Raw genomic sequence first — 22,657 nt, forward strand, 5'->3', positions numbered from 1 at the left:
AAAAACAATTTAATTAAAAAAATGTGAGCTCTTTAAAAACATGTTTACTACCTGCTTAATGGTTGCTCATGTTTGTAAAGAGCCACTATCAGACTGACTCTCCAACACGCCCTTTCGGGAAGCATATATTGATTTATTGGCATTAAATGATCGGCGATTTGGAGACACGTTGGATCCTTGTGCCTTCCTCAATATTTCCACAGCTTACCTCAACTAGAGATAAAATAGCAATTAGACGAAAGATCGCCTGCTGACCCAACACATTATCAGCATCATTACCTGGTTGGTCGGTTTAAACCTGCTGTTCCTGCTTTTATCTGTGCCTTTAATTGAACTTAGCACGTTAATGCACAGTTTGGATATGGATTCTCCAAATAGGATGAAGACAGATCACAGATGTGCTCCAAGAAGCTGGTCAGAGGTTTACACTCATCGGCATAAATGTCATAATAATTTTGCACCGATTTTTCAGCTGCAATTTATGTAGCTGCAAAACAAATTGAAAACTGTTTATTTTTCAATTTGTTTACAAAAACACTTCTCTCTAAGGAAATCTGTATGATTGCACAAAGTCGCTGACTTCTCCTGCTCCAGTCACTCCTGATCCAGCATGTAGTAGTGACAGTGGACAGTCAATTACATTGAGTTTTTACATTTGTACCCATCCCTCACACTGAGAAAGCACAAAGCCAAGGTGGAGAGACGTTCCCTTTAACTTGATAAACCTGTCTTAATGTCTGAGGAGAACCTAAAGGCACGTAAAAAAAACTGAATCACTGGTCTGGAGTCAGTATTTTTCGTGTGTTAAATAATAATGGTAAACAATTAATAGCTGCTGTAGCTCATTTAGCAGCTTCAAATTGGAGAGAAACACAGTCAAAAACATATGCTCTGAGTTATAAAATATGAAGGTTGAAGCACAGCTCACAGTATCCTTCAGCTGCTTTGTCTAAGGAAGAGACAAAGGAGGGCTAAAAAGAGAAAGAGGCAGATGTATTATCTGTAGGAGGAGAACGTGGGGTTTTTGGCAGCAGTAGCTAAGCCTTCATTCCAAGAAGCTGGGACAGCTAAACAAAATGCCAGACCGCATGTATCATATTGTACCTACAATTTTGCTAGAAATGCAAATTTGGAGAGTAGTAGGAAAATGTAGAGTGCTGATAAATTGCCATTGCATTCTTGAACAACCTAGGCATGTTGAACAGACAGTTCAAGATAACCTACGCTGCTCACCTTATTAGCTTAATAAAAAAAAGTGTTATGCAGTGGTGGCGAGCAGGATCCTAATGCAGAGAGGATGAAGGAGGTTGAAAAATAAAACTATTTACTAGTTGAAATGAGAAAATTCAAAAACATATAAAAGTCAAAGTTCAGGGGAAAATACAAGAGGATCAGGAGACATGCTGGAGGTACCAGTGGGATCTGACACCGAACTGACTGAAAGATAAGTAAACTAGAGAGTTGATTGCTAAACAAGGAGCATGTGTTGAATTATATTCTATAGTTTCAATGTAGTCTTCTGTACCTTTTTTTAGAATTCACTGAGGTTGTTGTGCAATAATTCCAACCCCAAAAATGTTGGTTCAAATAAATTATTAAATACCCCACAATGAAATTAATTCTATGGGGAAAAAAATGTAATGAAAAAAAATCTCAAGCATTTTTTTTATATATATTGCAATATTTTTTCATTATCCTGTTATTGTGTAATGTAAATCTAAATATTCTAAGTAAATAGGACTGAGAAAAGCAGCCTGCTTGCTTCATTCCTCATATCAACAACGGTAACAACAAGATCTCAACGGAAAAGCTTGAAGAACTGCAAATTTAAAAATCTTATTAATGAAAAATAAAATCTAGCAATTCTGAAATTCATAGCACTGCGAAAAAGCAAATTAAAACTTATGCATACATAGAAGCGAATTGCTGCTACAGTGCAAGGGGCTAACGCTAACAGGTCTGTGCAAAAAATGTTAAAGGTTAAAGCTCACAGGCTCACAGTTGATGCTCATAAATGATCAGATTTTCACCAACTTCTGGCAGAGTTTGCTCTGCGCTGCTCACCAAGCTATGCCTAACTAGCACAGAAGGCAAAGAATACTTTCTCTGCCTTCTGTGAGCTAGAAAAAAAAGATTCAATTAAAAATGTGTGAGTAGGAGAGTTCACGAGGGACAAGGACAAATGAACACAATGTATGAGCAACATTGGACCTGGAAGCTGAAATTACTGTATTGAATTGACTTAGATGCAAAGCTGCTACAACAACCTGACATTACTGTTTAATGGAAAATACACTGATTTGTAAAATGCAGACACGTCTATGTAAGACAGCAAATTCCGAAACAGTTACAGAGTTGTGAATACGTTTACAAGGCACTGCATGGGCATATTGTATAACCATGTTCACACCAGCAGCAGAACACGTGCGTTAACACACACGTAAACTTGCTTGGCAGCTCTCGGTGTTGAGTGCCGACTTTTGAAGTGACTGGATCGATACGTGGGAGTGAATTGCCAATTTCAGTTTGTTCTATTGAAATCGGCTGTCGCTGCATTCTGGAGGGAAAGCACCTGGAATTGGCAGAGGCAGAGTAGAATTGAATTTGCTCAGGGAGACAGAGATTGAGGAGTAAACAGAATGGCTCCAGTACAACATATACACCTATTCTCACAAACATGCAGCATTTACTCGTAGTGTATTCACAGTTGCATGGATTTTTGAATGAATTACGAAGCCATCGTAAACTTGCACAACACAAACTTTGTAAGCATATTTTGTCGTCTTTGATTGTTTGATCTTTGGAAATCCTCTTTTCTTGGAAGTCAATTTGAAGTACAGTTTTAGTTTTGTTCTCTTAACGCATGACAGAGGTCTGGTTGGACTGGATAAAATCTAACTCGTGGAAGAATAAATGACATCTGCAGGAAGCGTGGAGTTTTGTTTTGCATTTCAAGATCTCTCAGCCACACTTACTAAACGTTGTTACAGTTCGTAGAATACAGTTTCTATTCTGAACATGTGGCAGAGGAAACTTCACTTCCCCAGCCACACGTTTAGCAGCAAACAACAGTCATATTCAACTCTCTATCACTCTTTTTATCTTTACAAGGCGGACAGTGAAGCTTGTATTTTATGTGTTTCTGGTTAATGTTTAATGGTTTTGTTGGTGTGGTCTTTGTTTTACAATGTCCCTTGAATTTGATTACACTGGTTATGTGTTCAGTTGCTTAACAGGATTTTATTTTGTATTCTGGTTAAGTTTACTTAATATAAAACTCTGGAAAACACGAAGAGCCCACTGCATTGAGCCCCATTGAAAACCTCATGAGTATTCCACCAAATGTTGATTTCTGAACTTTTCCTGAGTTAAAACATTAGTATTGTTGTCTCTAAATAAATATGAACTTGTTTTCCATTTCTCATTTTTTGCAAATAAATAAAAAATTTTTGCTTGGAATTTCGGAGATATGTTGTCAGTAGTTCAGAGAATAAAAGAACAATGTTCATTTTACTCAAACATATACCTATAAAAAGTAAAATCAGAGAAACTGCTATTGTAACCCACTAATTGCATTCCCAACAACACTGCCTACTCTTTGTGAAGATCATTGTCTACTTCAGTTAATTGCATTTGTATTTTTCTCTTAGTCGGTCACCAGGATTTTTAGCTTAGATTACAGAACTCCTACCACCATCACTACCACCACATAGCATAAGGAACACCCTACTTTCGGTGTATTTAGGTAAAAAGGGTAAAAACGTCCATCCTGTATTGTGTTTTATTTGAAAATCTTGTCTTTAAATGTTTTCTTAAGGTATGCTTGTTAAGTTCTATAACGTGGCTGATTTTTTTTACTGCTCACTCCTAAATGTGTCTTCTCTTTTAATGTATTTGGACAGGCAGGAGTCTGTCTACTAATGTTGACCAATGGAGAGTCATTAAGGCCCAGGAATGCAGCCTATCAGGTTTTAGGCAGCATAAAGAATGGCATCTCTTGATGGAGGATTTTGTTGTACATTTGAGCTGTTAGTAACTGACTTTCATGCAATGTTTCTCAATTCTGGTCCTCAAGCCTCCCTGCTCCAAGCCTCCATGCTTTAGGTGTTTCCCTTCTGCCACACACCTGGATTGAAACTGTGGGTGATTAACAGATTTCTGCAGTACTTGATGGCTGCAGAAGAGGTCATGCAATCATTTGGATCAGCTGTTTTGGAGGAGAGGCACATCTAAAACATGCAGAGCAGGCGGCCTGAGGACTGGAATTGAGAAGCACTGATTTAATGCAAGTACCCTTTATGTCGTCATTTTGTTTGGCAGCATTTGATGCAAATTGGAAAAAGGAAATTGTCTGTGAACTCTATTAAAAGTGAGATATCAAGACTGTTCTGTTAGCTTTTCAGTGCACCAAGAGTTTCTGCATCAAGTTTTAGAATTTGTTATTGGGATTTGTGGCTATTTGGGATTTGTGTTATGACCTAACTCTAAACAGTGGGCTTTGTCGAGTTGCCACTCTACAACATAAGAAGCACACAGGGACTTTTCTCTGACACCTTGAGGTCCAACTCCTTTCCATGTATGGCAAACTAGAGGGATCCTTAAAATTCATCTCACTAAGCAAAATGTGTTTTAATCGCATCATCTATAAGTACTTCACTAGGTATTAAAGAACAAAAACCTGAAAGTATTTCATTTGAACAGTTTGGTCCAGTTAGCTGCGTGGTGCTAATAGAACATCCCCCAAAATTACAAAATACAGGCCAAAACCCAGCAGATTTGTTGTCTTTATTAAAATAATTTCTGGGACATATTAAGTTGATTCTGAATCATATTAAATGAGAATCCCAATTCTGAATTTTCTTGGGCACACCTGTAGAGAGTATTCATGTAGACTGGACAGACGGTGATATCTGCTTCAGTGTTGACCTGAGTTGTTGCTCTGATGTGCAAAGACATAGAGCAACATGTTCCTCCCAACTAATATCACTCCAACATTAACAAATTTATACTGGTGAGTTACGTATGCAGGTCTGCACGATGTGTTTTCACAGATTATCTGTCTGATACATATTTATGTTAACAAATATGTAAAATAAAAAAAAATTACATACTGCAGCTTTAACTGTATTACAGTTCAGTTTATTAGTCACCATCTCTAATTATCTAAAATGTTTGGTTACCACAAAAGGTTGTGGTGAATATATAAGAGGATTTTAATAAATAGCTCATAATGATATTGCGCTTTTGAAGATTACCAGTAATAAGTACGATTATTTATTAATCGTAATTATTACGATTTATAATAAATAAATCGTAATAAAGGCTAGCATTTTGTTGTAAAATGCTAGCCTGAGACCAACTGGCTGTATGTGCTATTATGGACTATCAGCTTAAATAAAAAAAAAATCAGTTTTGGTAACAGTGTTCATAAAGTTCATGAGCTGTTCAATCAGTATACAGATAATCAAAAAACTTTTTAACTTTTTAACTTTTGGCTTTGTCTTTTCGATTATTGTGGTTTGTCTAACTAAAGTAACTTGTCTGTTGCTTGATTTCCATTCTGCACAGAAACATGAATCTCTTCATCTTGCAAAAACACTGCATTGATTTAAAATTCTGCATCCGATTGTCCTAGGATCGTGGTCCAGTATGAAATAAGATCTAATGTTAACATACATTCTAACTGCTGCAACAGAAAACAATTCATTGCACATTTATTTACAACAGTATAGCAATATATTTTGTATTCTTCTACATTCGTATTTATGCTCTGTTTAATCCTCTAACTTCTGGAATATGAGCATATATACCCAAGAGTGTTAATTACTAACAAGTGGTGATGTGACCACGGTGGGTTAAAGATTACACTCAATCATACACAATTCCGCAAAAAAATACACTGTTACTTTGGTAATTACAGGTTAATAATACATGCCTGCTAAAACTGACGTAGAGGTCAGACTGAGTTCACACTCGCACAAGTTGAATTAAAATGACTGCATGGTAGATAACAACATGCTGATATGAGTATTTTTTTTTGATTCAGCTGTCTTGTACGCTGCAGATTGTTATCTGACATTCGGTGACCTTGGGGTCTGCATGTTCAGACTGTAAATCACACACCCACCCACAATAACTTGCACAATGAGGAGGAGTGGCAGTACCCTCCGACAACACTACATCCTTAGGTTTATAAAGGAGCTATCTCTCTTGAGATAATCACCATTTTTCCTTGGATGCAAAGGAGAGGCAAGGTGAGTAAGCATTCATGGTTCATCTGTTACATGCACTGTAATCTACAGCAGGAAAATATTCCCCACAGTGCGGTTCACAGCTTTTGGTATCCGGCATGATTGAATATGTTAAATAAAAATGCAATACTGTACAGATTTGACTCAGTAAAAAAAAAAAAAATTATATATATATATATATATATATATATATATATATATTAATGTAAATATTTAACACAAATTTGTTTCATCATTGTCCATTTGCACAAGTTTTCAATTTGCAAATTGCATATTCTGTAAGAAACTGTGTGGACAAGGTCTGTACTCATAAAATTTGGCAATTATTTTATGCCCAAATGACAAGACACTTTAAATTTTCTGCAGAAAAAACTTAAATAGTGTAAGTGTGTTGAGTTTGTGTGTCATCACAAACCCTGTGTTGAAAGTAGTAAGATGATCCACAGTAGGGAAGTTATTTTTAGAAGAGTAGTGCAAGCTAAAAGAAGACCAGTAAGTTTGCACACTTGCTCTCTGCTTGTCTGATTTTTATGTTGTTTTCTATGTGTAACCATGCATGTTAGTCAGAAATGTTTTGTGTTTTACACGCAGCTGATTGGAAACAAACAGGGGCATGCACAATTAAAACGTGCTACGTTCTGTAACACGTTTTAATTTCTCTTCCTCTTCTTCTCAGCACATCAAACTTAATGGTTATGAGCCGTACAAACATCTAAAGAAAAAATATTAGACATGTATGGACAGCAAATTTTGAGAACTTGCTTTTACTAAAGGAGATATCTGTAAAGAACTCAGAGGCAATGACGTGCTTGCAGTGTGTAACATCTGTATATTTCTGTTTTTGTTTTGTTTTGTGGGTGATTAGATGGGGAAAAAACGATGGACCACTGCAGAAATCATCCTTTTGATTCTGTTTATCCTGATGACCATATTGGCCGTCACTATGATCGCTCTTTTTATCACCAAAGAGCCTGATGCCATTTCAGACGGTAAGTGAATTATGCTAATAAAATAATAACAAGAAGTTTTAGAGATTTAAAGAAAAATTATTTAAAGGCTCTGGGTTCCAATCCTGGGATGTTTCTGCATGGAGGTTGCAAGCGTAGGTAGGTTTTCCCCAGGTACTTCAGCTTCCTCACTATTCAAAGACATGACTGTTAGGTTAATTGGTCTCTCTAAATTGTTCTTAGGCGTGAGTGTGTGCGTGGATTCACTGCAAAAAGGGAATTTAGCTCCAACTTAAAAAAAAATGCATTGATTTGCTACATGTAACTGAATTAAGCTTGTCAAATTTAAGTGTGCGTGTGTGTGTTTTTAAGTTTGCACGCACAAAATAGTGTCAACTTCTGAAGTAAATGCAGAGAGGAAAATAATAATAAAAAACAAAATATAAAAAAACACTCCAAGAGATTCTTTCACAAAGTTGTCAGAAAGTAAATTTTTCAATAAATGTTTTGCCATCTGGGAAAATACCACTACATTTCAACATGGGTCCCATCTCCTTCCACAATTTCTATTATGAAGGACGGCGGTAGCAGCATGACACTTCGAGATGTTTTAAATCACCACAGCCTGGAAAACTACAAGAATTATTGATGGAACCAAAATGCATCTACATTTACCTGCTTTTTTGTCTACTTGTTACTGACTTCACAGAAACAGCAGATGGATTTATTCCTGAGTGTCCCAACATTCCCATGGCTGAAAGAGTCGACTGCTATCCTGATGCTGGAGCCTCAAAGGTACGAGTGAACATCATGTCCGGTGATTCAGTCTAATTGTTTTAAGCTTTTTTTTTTTATTGTTCAGCATATAAAAGTAACACAGTTATTATGATTACTACTACTGCATCGCTGTAAATAGTAGCTCTCAAGGCAACATTGGTTAAAGGTAATAACAGTCACATCATCTTGTTTGAACAGACAGCATGTGAGCAGCGCGGTTGTTGCTGGAGTCCTCTGGATGAGCGAAGCGTTCCCTGGTGCTTCTTACCAACCAACCATGGATACATGGTGCACTCACTCCAAACCACCAAACCTACTGGTAAAACTATATTTTTTAATTGTCACCTATGCTTTAAAGTTTAGAGCTCTAGTATTTGCTTACCAACACAGGCAGAGGTTTTTTTCTAATCACTCCTCATGCTCTCAGAATGTCTGCATTTCCCGCTATTTTCGCTCACTTTGACCAAGGTATGATTTTTCAGTGAAAGTAAGACATAGATGGCATATCGGAAAACATGATTGACTTCACTGCACGCAGGTTTTTCCATTTTCTGCTTGATCTCTCTGCCGAAAGTAAGCTGAGTTATGGTGTAAAAGCAAACAAAAAAGGAAATATTGGACCTTTTTATATTAAATCTAAACTATATTTTCAGTTGTTTTGTTTGTGAAGTAAAATAACACTTCTTTGAAGGAAGAAAAAAATAGTGTGACAAGGATAGGAAAACTGAAGAAAATAATGATGTGTTTGTGGTTAGACCAAAAAGGAACATCATCCAATATATCTCTTTTTTACTTGACAAGACTGAGAAATCCAAGGGAAGTAATGCAAAAATAGGTAGTCTGTCACATACCAAACAGATAAAATGAGTGAGGAAAAATGTAAACCTTCATGTCAAATCTACTCTTGAGCAAACTCTGCTAACATCAAAGTAAAATTCTTACACTTTCTTTTGTATGATAATAAAACTGCCATTTTTCAAACAAATTTTCAGCTTGAAGTACCAAATTTGTTAATTAGTAGTTATAAATTTCATTAACCAGATAATGTCAGAACGATTAGGTTTGCTTTTGACATTTTTGCGAACTAAAAGTTACTTTTGTCATCTTTTCTCATGGTCAGAGTTCCCTAGTTCCTAAGCAGTTGATTTGTTTCCGGTCGCCTGTCGACTTTAGTTTTGACTCACCGGAATATAAATCCCTGTTGTTGTGCTTCCCAGCAATCTACCTGGCCTTCAACCAAGAGACATGATACAGCACGGAAGATTAGCTGGTGGTATCATGGGTTGTTCAGGTTGCTCCTTCTCTGCCACCCAGTCCAACAATTTCCTTAGAAGCAAAATTATTAATTTGAGTGAACATGTGAGGGCAGGCATGTTTAAGCTGAATGAATCTACATCTTTTAGATTTACACAACCCTTAGGAATTATTTTTACTTGACTTTGTTTTGCATTTCTTTAATTAGTAGTTTGAGAGTTGATTGACTGTAGCAACTACTAGTTGTGTGTCTGAACGGTTTGGGTTGAATAAACTAAACTACAACCAAAATTTCAAAATTATTTTAACTAGACTGTATTTAACTTTGTGGTAACAGTGGACAAAAAAAATGCTTCTTAATATGAAGCGATTTCATAAAACTAAGTGTATTCACTGCTACAACCGAAGTAAAAGTGTTTTATTGGGTTTTCTTCTGCAGAGCTTCACGTGGAAATGAAAAGACTGGCCTCTCCGTCCTTGTTTGGTGGAGACATACAGGAGCTGACACTGCATGCAGAGATGCAGACAAACAATCGACTTCATTTTAAGGTGATTGCTAGCAGACTTTTTCTCTCTCTCTCTCTCCCTCTCTTGTCTCTCTTCACTGGAATGCTAAGCAAACACAGGTATACGTCGCAATGTGTGAAAATGACCAGAAAATAGGACACCGCTTGATTGCCTGTTCCTTTTGCCTTAGATCTACGATACCAAAAGCCCGAGATTCGAGGTCCCTCATGAGCACATCCCTACCGTCACAAACAGCCCCTCCAGTCCTATCAGCGACACACTCGAGATCAGAAACAACCCCTTTGGCCTGATTGTGCGCAGAAAGGAGAACAAGAAAATCCTGTGAGTGTTGCCACGAGGGTCTTCTACAATTTGTCTTGGATGGTAAAATTAAATCTTACACGGCATGAAAAGACTAAATAGATTAAAGCACATATACACATTAGATATGAAGAATATAAAAGGGACGTTTTAAATCTATGTTCAGGATAGACAATGTAGTTTTAAGATACATCATGTGTCGTAGGACTTATAATCTATGAGACAAGATGAGTTACTGAATATTTGATTAAGTGACTCACTTAATGGATGTCAAACACCTCCCTCAACCTGAAAGTTGCCAAACAAAATTATCATTGATTTTGGGATTCTCATCTCCTTTAATTATGTCTGAAATCTTTTAAAGTGTTTTGCTCATCATCTTGTTTTCATGCATTATTACCTTAGCATAATTTAGCTCAGGTTCAGGTAAAACCTGATAGGTCAGCGCTGACATCTCAAACGTCAACTGGATCTTAGAAATGTGTACCGAGCATCAAAAACAGGCATGTTTTTTCCAATAAACATAAGTCAATGAATAATAAGAAGAATAAGAATAAGAATAAATGATCAACAATAACTTCTTGAAATGAATTCCAACTGGCCTTTATGTGCAGATCTTTTCTCTCATATGAACAGCATTTGCTTAACTTAGATTATTTGAATGGTTTTTCTGTCTCAGAGGGATAATGAAAGCTTAATCTTACATTATTCCTTAAAACAAAGGACCACGGCATTTTAATCCATTTAATAACACATCCATTCAATTTTTAATATGATATATTATTATGGGTTGATACTGATAAAGAGAAAGCATTAAAGTTGGCGCTCTGGGGATTGCTGGTGTGTTAATATAGGAATTACGGGTGACTAAGCGTCTATCTCATATGCATTTGTTATAGGATAAAGAAAAGCAATGCACGGGCAAAGGCTGTCAAATATATTTACCCACAGAATGCCCTGAAGTCTGAAAGACTTCAAAACTGGTAACACATCAAATGTTGGGAACAAGCTTTCTAAGAATCCTCCTCCACACACGCACACACACGCACACACACACACACACAATCATTTTCCAATCTAATCCCTGCATCTCATCATGCAAATGTGGCCATGTGTGTATTGATATCCCAGAGAACATGTGAAATAAACAGTCAGCTCCACGATTGAGCATGACTTCTTTAGAAGACTTTATGGCCTTGAAATTACGCAGTTCACTTAGGCTTTTCTTTATGTTTGTGTGTTACAAAGGATACCAGCAACAATTAATGCAGCTGCTTTGCAATTAAAGTAATGTTTCCAGCACCATGGTGACCCATAATTACAACATAAGTGTGAGATCTCACCACCTAACCCTGTGTTTCTTATTTTAATATCATAATATATATGCCGAGGTAGACATGGGCAATAAACCTCAACTCCAAGGGCGTCATTGCATGCAGAATGACACAAACTCTCAAAGCAAAGTTCTCTATCAATTTCACCTCTTTTGACTTTTTCTTTGCATATTTACATGTCCTGCTAGTGAGAGTTTCCCCCAGGTATTTTGCACTTCAAGAAAATATGTCTGCACATCGGAAATGAATATTAACGTTAAAGTGGCTAATTACTTCACAGGTTCTTGTTTGTCCCAAAGTTAAAATGATGCTATATATTTTTGTGACTAGATTTCTTCATCTTTAGTTAAAATCTAAAATACTTTGACGGCATAGTCCTGAACTGGATTTTTCTTCTCAATATTTGTAAAAAATAAATAAATAAATAAAATAAATAAATAAAAATAAATATTTGCTGTCAATATATATTTGACAGCAAATAGGAAAATTTAGACTATTTGTGTCTATTCACTTTTGCATGGCTGTCTCAGGGAGGCCTGTTCTTGTCCTTATCTTTACTTGCAAAATTAGCAGAGTAGAAGTTGAAAGTCGAGTTTAGTTAGTGTGTTTGTTGTTTCCATATTTTTTGACTATTTAGATAGAAAGCAATGCTGCCTGAATATAAATTTGTCTCAGGATTTATTTTTTTGTTCATTTTTTTATTCTTCCAAAAAACCAAAACAAACAAGAAGACACTGTCTTGGAAAAATACTGGAAATGAAAATACGCACTAAACTATGTATTCTAAAACATTTCCATATTATTGCCAACATTTTTTTCAGCCGAACAACAAGTGAGTAAGGAGTCATCCTGAGGTCACGTCCCAACCTTTGCTTTAGCACTAAGCAGTATAGTTCCCTATCAGTGCATTTCACAATCCTTCCTCCCACCCTGAGCCAGGAGACATGATATCACTCTTGGGATTTGGTACTGAATTTTAATTTTGTTGTAACTTTAGCTGGTTTTTTCTATTAGTGGTTCTACATTATGACTTATCCATGTTGTATCCAAGCAAATGGGCCTTTTTCAAGTGATCGGGTTCTCAAAAAACAGTGTTTTTTTTTCTTTCCAAAATGACTTTTTCATCTCGATGTACAGCAGAGGAGACCTTAGTTAGCATGTCAAGATTCTCTTTGCACAAATCTGAGGTGATATCCTCACAATGATGACATTATTAGACATATATATATATGAATATCTATGAAATTAGGGTTAAATATTTACTTGTAAAATATTTAAAATTGCACCATGCGGTCAATAAAAGCTGATTGTGTTATCTAATTGCACCAGTAACAGGTATATAACTTCTAAGTATTGATTGTGCATGCAGGCTAGTCGTGACTCTGCTCTTCTGCCTGTGTGGCTGACATGTGGGTGTTCTATTGTCATCATGAAAGCTTCTTGTAAAAACATATTTCTATTTACAGGGACTTTATTGCACTGACTGTGTTATATGACCAATCATGATCACTGATAACAAACACTCTTTGTTTCTGCCATATGTTTATTATGATTATTGATTGACAAAGTATATTCATTGCATCCACAACTTGTGGGTTTTGACAGCTGTTTGCAATTGCAGTATTTCAACTGTCTGTGCATGTCTCGTGTTGAAGAAATGCTGCCCAGCGGGGTTATTAGAGCTTCATGAGATGGCCTGCTTTTTTTTCCTCTTTGCAATAACCCCTTCACAATTCCTTGTCTTATTTCTTCTCTCTCCACTGCATCTTACTCTTGTTTTCTTTCTCACATTTTCTCTCTTCTCACCAATCTGTTTTTTTTTCACATCAAAATCTTGTCTCTCACATCTGTGTGTTTTTTATTTTTTTATCTGAACACATTCAGGTTTGACACCACAATGGCTCCACTTGTTTTCGCGGACCAGTACATACAGCTGTCTGCTAAGCTCCCATCTCACAACATCTATGGCCTGGGTGAGCACGTACATCAAACATACCGCCATGACATGAACTGGAGGACTTGGCCCATTTTCACCAGAGATGCGTTTCCTAATGGGGTAAGAACTTTCACACGCAAGTCACACCATTGTTGATGTAGATGCAGCATGTAAATCAAGACTCTTCAACACCAGTTAACTCTGATGTACACATGCATTTGTGCACACATGCGACCTTCTGGGCATTTGCATTCTGCCCCCCCTCAAAGGGCTTTTAATTGAATGTTTCATGATCTAATTGGACAACATAGTCACCCCTCTTCAGTTGCAGCGAGGCCCCCCCACATCCCTCCTGCAATTCACAGCTCTTTCCCCACATCCCTTCATCCTTCATTCTTTTCTCCCTGCAGGGAACACACAACCTCTATGGACACTATCCCTTCTTCCTCTGTCTGGAAGATGAGAGTGGAAAGTCATTCGGGGTCTTTCTGCTCAACAGCAATGCCATGGGTAAAGATAAACACTGACACGTGCACACGCAATACACACGTTTCCATGTTTCTCTCTCCTCAGGGATCTTCACGGCAACCAAAGTCTACAGTGTGAAAAGGCAGCAGCATGTTTAAGAGCAAAGTCTGTGCACTCCCTCAGTTGTAATGTGCACAGCAACACATATGCATGAAGAGCTATGCATGAGTTTAAAATTTCACAAATTGTTTTTTGAAAAATTACACCTTTGATTTGAGTACATTTATAATGACATGAAAATTCATGTTTTTAATACTGGTGCCACACCTACTTGCATAAATAGAGGATTCATTCTCCTACCAGTTCTTCAAAATGGGAAACATAAGAGCACATTTCGTTTAGCTGTAGGGAAGATGTGCATGAATCTTCAAAAGCCAGGCAGTTTGAAAAAAGTTTCTGCCCTAAGCTTGCCCACTTATACGGTGAGCAATAATTAAACGAGATTTACAGCATCTGGAACTGTGAGAAACAAGGGTGAAGGAGGCGACACAGTTATCTCAAAGTAAACAGTAAAGAAAAAGGTTTTTGATACACTCCTACAGCATAAAACAGGAAAAACAAATTTCAGAAATGACTCCACACATGACAGTAATTTATACCTCACCCAAGTCACCCAAAAAGAGCTTCTGCTGACTCATTCAAGCAACTGTGCACAGAAATCAAAGAGAATAATTTATGGTTGAAGTAGATTTGAAAACACCAACAAAAACGTCCACCGTCATGTTTAACCATCTTTTGTTTATTCTATTATGCAATCAAAAGGTTTATTTTTTTCACAATAAATAATGCATTGTTAAGACAGGAGTACATTTTCCAAACGAATGACAAGGGCAACCTGGAGAGCAACTGACATGAATCATCTTTATCTTTTTTCAGAGGTGACTTTGCAGCCTGCCCCAGCAGTGACCTACAGGACCATCGGAGGAGTCCTGGACTTCTACATCTTGTTTGGCGACACACCAGAAGACGTGGTGCATGAGTTCCTACAGGTAATATTTTTGTTTCATGAGTACATGGACACCTAATTTATTTTAAGTTCTGTAAAAGCTTTACAGTAGCTGTATGACAATGTATATTCCTCCTCTCCAGCTCATTGGCATGCCTGTCATTCCTGCCTACTGGTCCCTGGGCTTCCAGATTTCACGGTGGAACTACGGGAGCCTGGACGAAGTCAAGGCCACAGTGGAGAGGAATCGTGCCATTGGTCTCCCATATGTAAGATCTAGTTTTCTTTCATCTGATGCTTGTTTTTTTTTTTTTTTTTTCACTTTTTAAGTTTACTTCATTATCTCCTTACAAAATTTTCATCTCATTTCTTTAAAACTGATAGAAGCTCACAGCTAGAATTGCTACATATTACTCTCATGCCTTGATATGGAAAGCGTTAGTAAGCATTTACTACCAAAGCTTTTTTCTGCAACAATGTGTTTTATACCTGATGTTTGCACAAGCTTGGCATGTTGTCATATCTCAACGCTGTTTAAATTTTTATTTTTTTGTAGCACTTTAATGGTCCCATTGTGAGTAAATGATAAACCCTCTATCAAGTTAGCTGAGGTGTACAATTTCGATAATGACATGGCAGCTGTTTCATTGCTGAAAGCATAACTTTTTATTTTAATCGAATACACTGTCAAAATATGTATATTGATTTTGACACATAAAATCAATATGCAGAGAAAAACAGGCGTTTAAAACATTATATGAACCAGGAAGAAGCAGTGGCAATGTCTGGTACACAAAAGAGGGGCTTCTTTAACTATTACCACTGCTTTATAGCTTCCAGGAAGGGAAATGGAAGCAGCTGATAACTCACCTTGTAAACCTGTTTTTGAATTTGAACCCCTGTGTGCTTCCAGAGGCAAGAGACTCAAACCTCTACACTGTCTGTAAGAACGCGATATGAAGGTTGGAGCAAGAGTTCGATAGACAGCCTGAGTGATAGGGATGGCCTTTAGCTTAGATTGGGTAATCCAGCTCTCTGTCAAATAATGGAGAGTCTGCTGGCCTGCACAGGTTCAGTCCAGGAAGCACAATTTTTTAAGCATCAACGAATGTTAGCACTGATCAAAGATCAATCGACCAGGTTCCTTTTTATTATCTCATTCATCTTCAACAGAATGTTAAAAAATACTCCAGTACTGCATTACTACTAAGCCATGAGATAAATACCAGTTCTGGTTGACATTTTCTTGGAAATGAACCTCACTACTTATCTTTGTGGTGCATATTACAGTAAGACTACGGTCAGATGGTCTTTTCAGAGAGAAAACTGATATTCAGCATTCATTTTTAACCCTGAAGAGAAATGAAGAGAAATGCATGTTTAGAAATGTATTAAAATTTACCAAATAACAGCAAACACTGGAAACAAGTAGCCACACTGAGGTTTTTATAGATGCAGAAAAAAACAGACATATTATAGACAATTTACTGGATTTACTTTCTTCTTGACAGGACATTCAATACACAGACATAGACTACATGGAAGATAAGAAAGATTTCACCTACGACAAAGTGAAGTTCGCAGGCCTTCCTGCGTTTGCTGATTACCTCCATGAGAAAGGGCAGAAGTACATCCTCATCCTGGTAAGAACTCTCATTTCTCACAAAGCAATGACAGACACAGTAATACATCCAGCAATATCAACTTATCAAACTGGGTTATGTACTGTTTTTCCAATTAACACCAATGTGACAATTAATTTACCCAGCCATGTTATAATGTAAATCAATTATTGTGGCTAAAAGCCACAACAAAATTATGTTTACTGATCCAAATATGAAATATTGTAGCATTCTTCTGAAAAGGTGTTTCCTTTCCCCAGGACCCTGCAATAGCCATCAGCAAAAGGGTGGGGGGTGCTCCATATGAGTCGTATGATCGGGGTAACCAACAGAACGCCTGGGTCTTTGAATCAGATGGAAAAACTCCACTTGTAGGAGAGGTAAGCTGTTTATTGGTACCGATTACCAAGTCTTGAAATAAGACCCAGAAATGTCACCTACATTTTCCAAAACTTTATAGAAATTCAGTAAAATGTTCTGCAGTTCACCACTTAAATTCTTGCTCTTCACATTAATAGTATGAGATACACCCTGCTACATGTGCCTATCATTTTACTGTCTCCATCTTGCCTGAAGAAATTTCTGAACAGACATTCAAACCTACAAAAGGTTATTTTTGATCATTTTTCCCACATTGCACGCATTTGAGAAGCGCTCTCCTGCAGAGTATCGAGGTGGGGAGCAAAAGTATGTTGCTCCCATGCTTTTATATTGTTGCCTTTAATTATACACATGATTAGACTTAGTCCCCAAACTAATTGCCTTTTCATGCTGTTTATGAACAGGTCAAACATATGCATTGATTCTGCATTAGTGTTTAATCTTAAAATGTTCTGAGTCACTGCATGACAGATTGGGTGTTCAGATGTGTGCATATGTGAGATAGGGAGAAAAATGTCTGGAGTTCATCTGTGTGAACCCATTTTTAAATGGAAAGCTATATCAGGTCGTCTGCACATGCAGACTGCACATGTGAAAATGACTGATTATAGTTCTTTTTATACGGCAGAATGTGCTTTCATTCTGAGGATGAGCGGGCTTTTTCCAGAACAACATTTGCTGTTTCTACACCAGTTAAAAAGTGATACATCCAGTAGCGTCCTGGATGGGCCCCATTTTTATGGAACTCCTGTCCCATTGTCTCCCAAACCACACACACTTTGCCAGCTTCACGCCAGCAGCACATCCAGCCTCAACTCGTCTGTAGCTGTTAAAACTCCAAAGTCTATGCAAAAACACACAATAACAACAAATTGATACATTGGAACCAAAGATTTGGATTCAGAAACTGCACTTCACAACTTATGTGTCGTCTCTACAAAGTTCATGAATTGATGCAACAGTAAAAATATTTAACCCGGACCTGATCTGTTGCTTTTAGAGTGACAAATTAGAATTGAAAGTAGAATAAATGTCTGCATTCAGATTTAAGTTTGAAATACATTATATATTTATTTTCATTTGTTCCCTTATTTGCATGTTGAGCCAGTGAGCACAACTTCTGTATTCACCAGGTGTTTAAAAACCTGTCCTTCTATTTTTATTTTCCCTGCTCTATAATTTAAGATAATTTATTGCTTTTTGGGGTACATCACTAAGGATCAACCGTAGCAGTGTTTGTATTTTTCTCCAGCTGAAGAAGTTTAAAAATAGACTTGGAAGCAACTGGTAGTGAACAGAAAGTGTAGGTAACATGAAAAAAAGAAGATTAGTCACAGTTAATGGATCAGACGGGGCTGTAGATAATAGATCAGAATGTACACAGAGACAGACTGTCTGTCTTACTGAGCAGCTGACAAGACAATTGCACAAGAATCAATCTACAATGAGACATGAAAGACAAAGCAACAGTTTATCAGGAGCCTGGAACAAGAGGACAGACAAGGTGGAAGCAGGAGAATTACTTTTGGAGGGAGGGTTGTGAGAAGGACATCGAACCATCCAAAGGAAAAGAAAAAAAAAGTCAAAATCCAAAATGGTAAAAGAGGAACATAAAAACTATAAAAGGCAGCAAGAGGTATGCGGTGACAAATGCCAGCTGATTTGTTTAAAGCATTTGCTCTGTAGAAGCCATCAGCAGGGATGTGTAGATGACAAAATCCTGGAGTAAGGGAACAAATGACTCATAAAAGAAAGATGGCATCCGCAACGGTCTATCAATAAGCTCTGACCTTGCCGTTCCTTCCACGTGCCAAAAGCATCGCCCATAAATCTGTGTGCGCGCACGTGAGTGTACATAAGCATAATTCATACGCTCGCTACAAACTGGGCTGTGAAGTTATTGCCAGCAGAAGCAAAGGTAAAAGATAGCCAGAATGGAGCAACCTTGAGATTTTATATCCACAGCAGGGTTTACACACAGAAACTGCTTACACACCCACACACACTTAGAAAATTTCTCCCTCTCTCTGTGTGGATTAATCATTTTTCTCAATACACGTCATTAAGGGTGACTTCTAACACACAGTCACGTCGCAAGATTTCTATTGCATTATCGATTTCTTCTCTTCTCTGTTCTCTTCCTCAACTCGTTCGACTCTTTATCCCCTTTCTCCTTTTTCACCTTTCCCTCATCAATCCCACCCCTTCTCTTAGTTCATCTATACTTTCCTCTCTTTCCTATTCACACATCTCAGAGCTGTTTCTCCAATACCCCCACAGGCACAGTTCCCCCCCCCCCCCTTTTTTTTTGCATAACTTCAATGAATCGCACTTCTACATATTTTCAGGAGCATATGGTTACAGACACTCAAACATATTTGAATAATAGAATAAAAATTTATTGTTACAATTGGAGAAAACAAAGAATGGAGCTTGCAAAGTGAATGCCAAACATGTCTTTCCACAGCTTTATCTGCAGCAACACTAAAGTGTAATGGCAGAAACAAATGGTTTTCATGCGTGCATCTTCTTTGTAGGTTTGGCCAGGGGAGACGGTATTTCCAGACTACACCAGCCAAAACTGCATTGATTGGTGGATTGATGAGTATGTGCGGTTCTCCAAGGAAGTCAAACATGACGCCCTCTGGATTGTAAGTGGATTTTCAGACATATTAAAAGATTCTGGTAATCAGTTGAAATTCCAAACATCCTGACATTGTTCAGTAGCCAATTACAAATATTCAGCAAGGGACATCTTGTTTGAAGTTCTTAAACATTTTGTGGCAATTGATTTTCTGTGCGTTGAGTATGACTGCATAAAACAAAGGCGAAGATAAAACCAGACCAGAATCTGTACCATCAATGATTTCTTGTGGTTGGGACTTTCATTACTCAGACACACATTCAGTTTCAAATTTCCCTGAAATCCTGTGCTGTAGCTAAGTGAATCATGGATTCACAAATTAGCTGGAAAAAACAAAAACAAAAGTCATCACTTTGACTTAAAATCTTTTTTTTTTCATTCAGGATATGAATGAAGTGGCTAACTTCAAGAAAGGATCAACTAAAGGCTGTGCTGACAACAACCTCAACTACCCTCCCTACACTCCAAGTGAGACTTTCAATTTTAATAATCAAAAATAAAATCTCTTCTAATTCAAATATTTGTGATATTTAGATATTTATTGATGAATATCTTTCAGATACATGTATTTATTCAATTGATGTATTGGCTTCAAATTAGATTTAAATAAAACATTATAGCAACTTTTAGTGTTTTTTTAGTGCACTTCTTTTTCTTTATCCATCACTTCCCTCTTTCTTAGTTTCTCCATGTCTTCTTTTTGTTTAGAATGTATTTAGCATTGTGTCAAGGTCTTCTCTTACTTTGTTTATCCTTTTCTTTCCCACAGAGATTCTGGATGATGTGATGTACAGTAAGACCCTCTGCATGGATGCCAAGCAGGCGTGGGGGAACCACTATGATATCCACAGTTTGTACGGCTACTCTATGGTGCTGGCCACTGAAAAGTAAGTGCATCTACAATCAGTGACATGTTGAATGAAAACAAACAAAACTTGCATTTATATATAAAAAAGTAAAACACAGAACATAAAATGCCACAAAAAGTTAGAAAGGACCATTAAAATCAGACAGTATTGTGCTTTGACTGAAAAAGAAAATCAAAGAACTGGTATTTTAAAGTTTTGTCAGTTCATTGAACTGAGGTGACTTATGCCCTGCTCCAAATCGCAGGAAATGATTCCTGTAGAAAATTGTAAGTCAGATACCATGTGCAGAATTATGTTTTAATGAGCCTAGCTCCCAGGGTGCCTTACATTTCTCATCTGGGTTTTGGCACTGGAAGTGTGTAATGACCCATTATGTTTGCAAACCTACAAAGAGACATCACGGTGAGTATAGGGCATAATCACTGGAGCATGGAAATTCATATGGATCATGGATATCTGCCAAAAGACAGCACAAATGTAGGTTTTATAACAAATAATTACCCTTTGATGCTGAAAAAAATCCTCCTAACATACACTTAATTCTATATGTATCATGTAGGCTGTAGGCAGGTAAATTTCTTTAAAATAGATGTGTTAAACATTAGAGTCACAATAATCTGGTATGTCTGTGATTGTATCCTGATATCAAATCACATGTCACATTTGTCTACAATTAAAAACAAACCAAGCAAACCAGGAGACAAGTTTTTAACAAACCATCTAAGATTAGTCAGAGTACTGTTTTTTTATTACTGTTTTATAAAATAGGCTTTTTCTGAAACTAAAATACATCAAAAAGTTTTGGCCAAACATAAGCCCTAGTAGAAATCCAAATCCTATCTTAAAGGCCCCTGAAATAAACTATTTGACTTAAGAATCACATCACATCATCAATGTTCCTAACATGTTTTAGTTAGTTTTTTGATTATCTGAGTTTGACCAAAATGAGTTAGATTAGGTAAGAAGGTTTGTAAAGCTTTTTCTCAGTTTAACTTTACACAGTCTGATTGAAGGTTGAATTTTAAATATTAATTTTATGTTAAGGCTTTTATTTATGTCAAGTCTCATTTATTATTTATTTATCATTTACTGAAATTTAACACTGCTTAAGGTGAATGTCAAGTTTATTTGCATTCATTTATAAAAGAATAAAATAGAAAATGTCAACAATACACCAATAATACTGCAGGATGTTTAGTTTTTATAAATTTTAATAAGATATTGTCGGACACACTTCACACCAGTCGGTGGCGGTAATGATGTCACGGACGTTGCTACGTCGCCGCAATGCATTCTGGGTAAATGACATATGCTTGGTCCGATTGCGCTAGCTTCCTCCAGCCAAAACGGGGTTAAGTAACGTCGTTAAGCATTTGCCATTTGAACCGGAGCAAGTTGAAACTGATGGGAATGTAGAAATCACAAGGAATGAAGATGATGAGGACCAAACGGAGGAAGAGTACAGAGTTGGCAGAAGAAACCAACTCTGGTGTTTGTGCTGTGGCTGCTACCACCTTCAGCTTCATTGAATGACACGTCTTAGGTGCGATATAAGTAGTTCTATGGCTTGGTGTCCAGTCCGGTAACAGTTGTTTAGGGTCCGGTCTTCTGTCCGTGGTTTAGGCATTTTGTGGATAACTGTCGGCATGCATTTGATTTTAGCTTGTGAAGGTAAGACCACCTGTTAAAGCCTTCATCAGTTTTGCTCTTAGACATGACTCAAAGTTTGCTGGCGAGAAATGTTGAGGGCACAAATGTTGGTCCTGTGGAAGTTGTGTTTGTCTCTTTCCCACTGCACTGTTTTTTCTGTTGTTGTTTTTTTGTTTTTTGTTTTTTTTTTTCATGTGGGAATGATCCAGACTAACCTCACTGTTATTTTTAAATGACAGCTAACAGTGGTGCAGTGTGTGGCACTGTCTAAAATTACACCAGTCAAACGCAATATTATAAAAACCAACTCAGGTAAAGTTAGCCTTCCTGTGTTTACGTTGTAAATTACAGTACTGAATGGACCGGCCGCGTCATCAACACAGCATGCATTGAATAGGTGAATAAATGATGACCTCCATAGGTGAAAAATATAACAAAAGTGCAATAAAAAGCTTATCTTATAATATTAACAATCAATCAAATTTTATTTGTAAAGCACATTTCAACAGCAAGGCATTTCAAGGTGTTTTACATAATTAAAGAAAAAATAAAAACAGCATGTGATATTGAATAAACAGTAAGAAAGAGAGAGATTTTGAAAAAAAGAAGATAAAAACATACTTTTGTTACGGAATTTAAGCGCCTGTCGTCGCCGGACTCCGCCGTCCATTTAACACGGGTATTATCCAG

General features: G+C 37.1%; 1 protein-coding gene across 2 annotated transcripts in view; it reads left to right on the plus strand.

Annotated features, from left to right (window-relative positions):
- Nucleotides 1-6,713: 6,713 nt before the first annotated feature.
- The window catches only part of si (sucrase-isomaltase), a 68,274-nt gene continuing 52,330 nt past the window's right edge, over nt 6,714-22,657 (plus strand). Inside the window, exons 1-15 of one of the 2 annotated variants that reach the window (XM_081614484.1) lie at nt 6,714-6,743; nt 7,117-7,240; nt 7,908-7,993; nt 8,174-8,294; nt 9,669-9,778; nt 9,927-10,078; nt 13,276-13,447; nt 13,738-13,837; nt 14,732-14,844; nt 14,945-15,070; nt 16,313-16,444; nt 16,684-16,803; nt 19,342-19,455; nt 19,832-19,916; nt 20,218-20,335. In XM_081614484.1, coding sequence (XP_081470610.1) covers nt 7,117-7,240; nt 7,908-7,993; nt 8,174-8,294; nt 9,669-9,778; nt 9,927-10,078; nt 13,276-13,447; nt 13,738-13,837; nt 14,732-14,844; nt 14,945-15,070; nt 16,313-16,444; nt 16,684-16,803; nt 19,342-19,455; nt 19,832-19,916; nt 20,218-20,335 — 1,673 coding nt within the window. In that variant the 5' untranslated portion in view covers nt 6,714-6,743. The remainder of the gene's footprint in view (nt 6,744-7,116; nt 7,241-7,907; nt 7,994-8,173; nt 8,295-9,668; nt 9,779-9,926; nt 10,079-13,275; nt 13,448-13,737; nt 13,838-14,731; nt 14,845-14,944; nt 15,071-16,312; nt 16,445-16,683; nt 16,804-19,341; nt 19,456-19,831; nt 19,917-20,217; nt 20,336-22,657) is intronic. The other variant, XM_008425340.3, reaches the window with a different exon arrangement.

This window comes from Poecilia reticulata, chromosome 13 (assembly GCF_904066995.2).
Source record: "Poecilia reticulata chromosome 13, P_reticulata-male-v2, whole genome shotgun sequence".
Taxonomy (NCBI): Eukaryota; Metazoa; Chordata; class Actinopteri; order Cyprinodontiformes; family Poeciliidae; genus Poecilia; species Poecilia reticulata.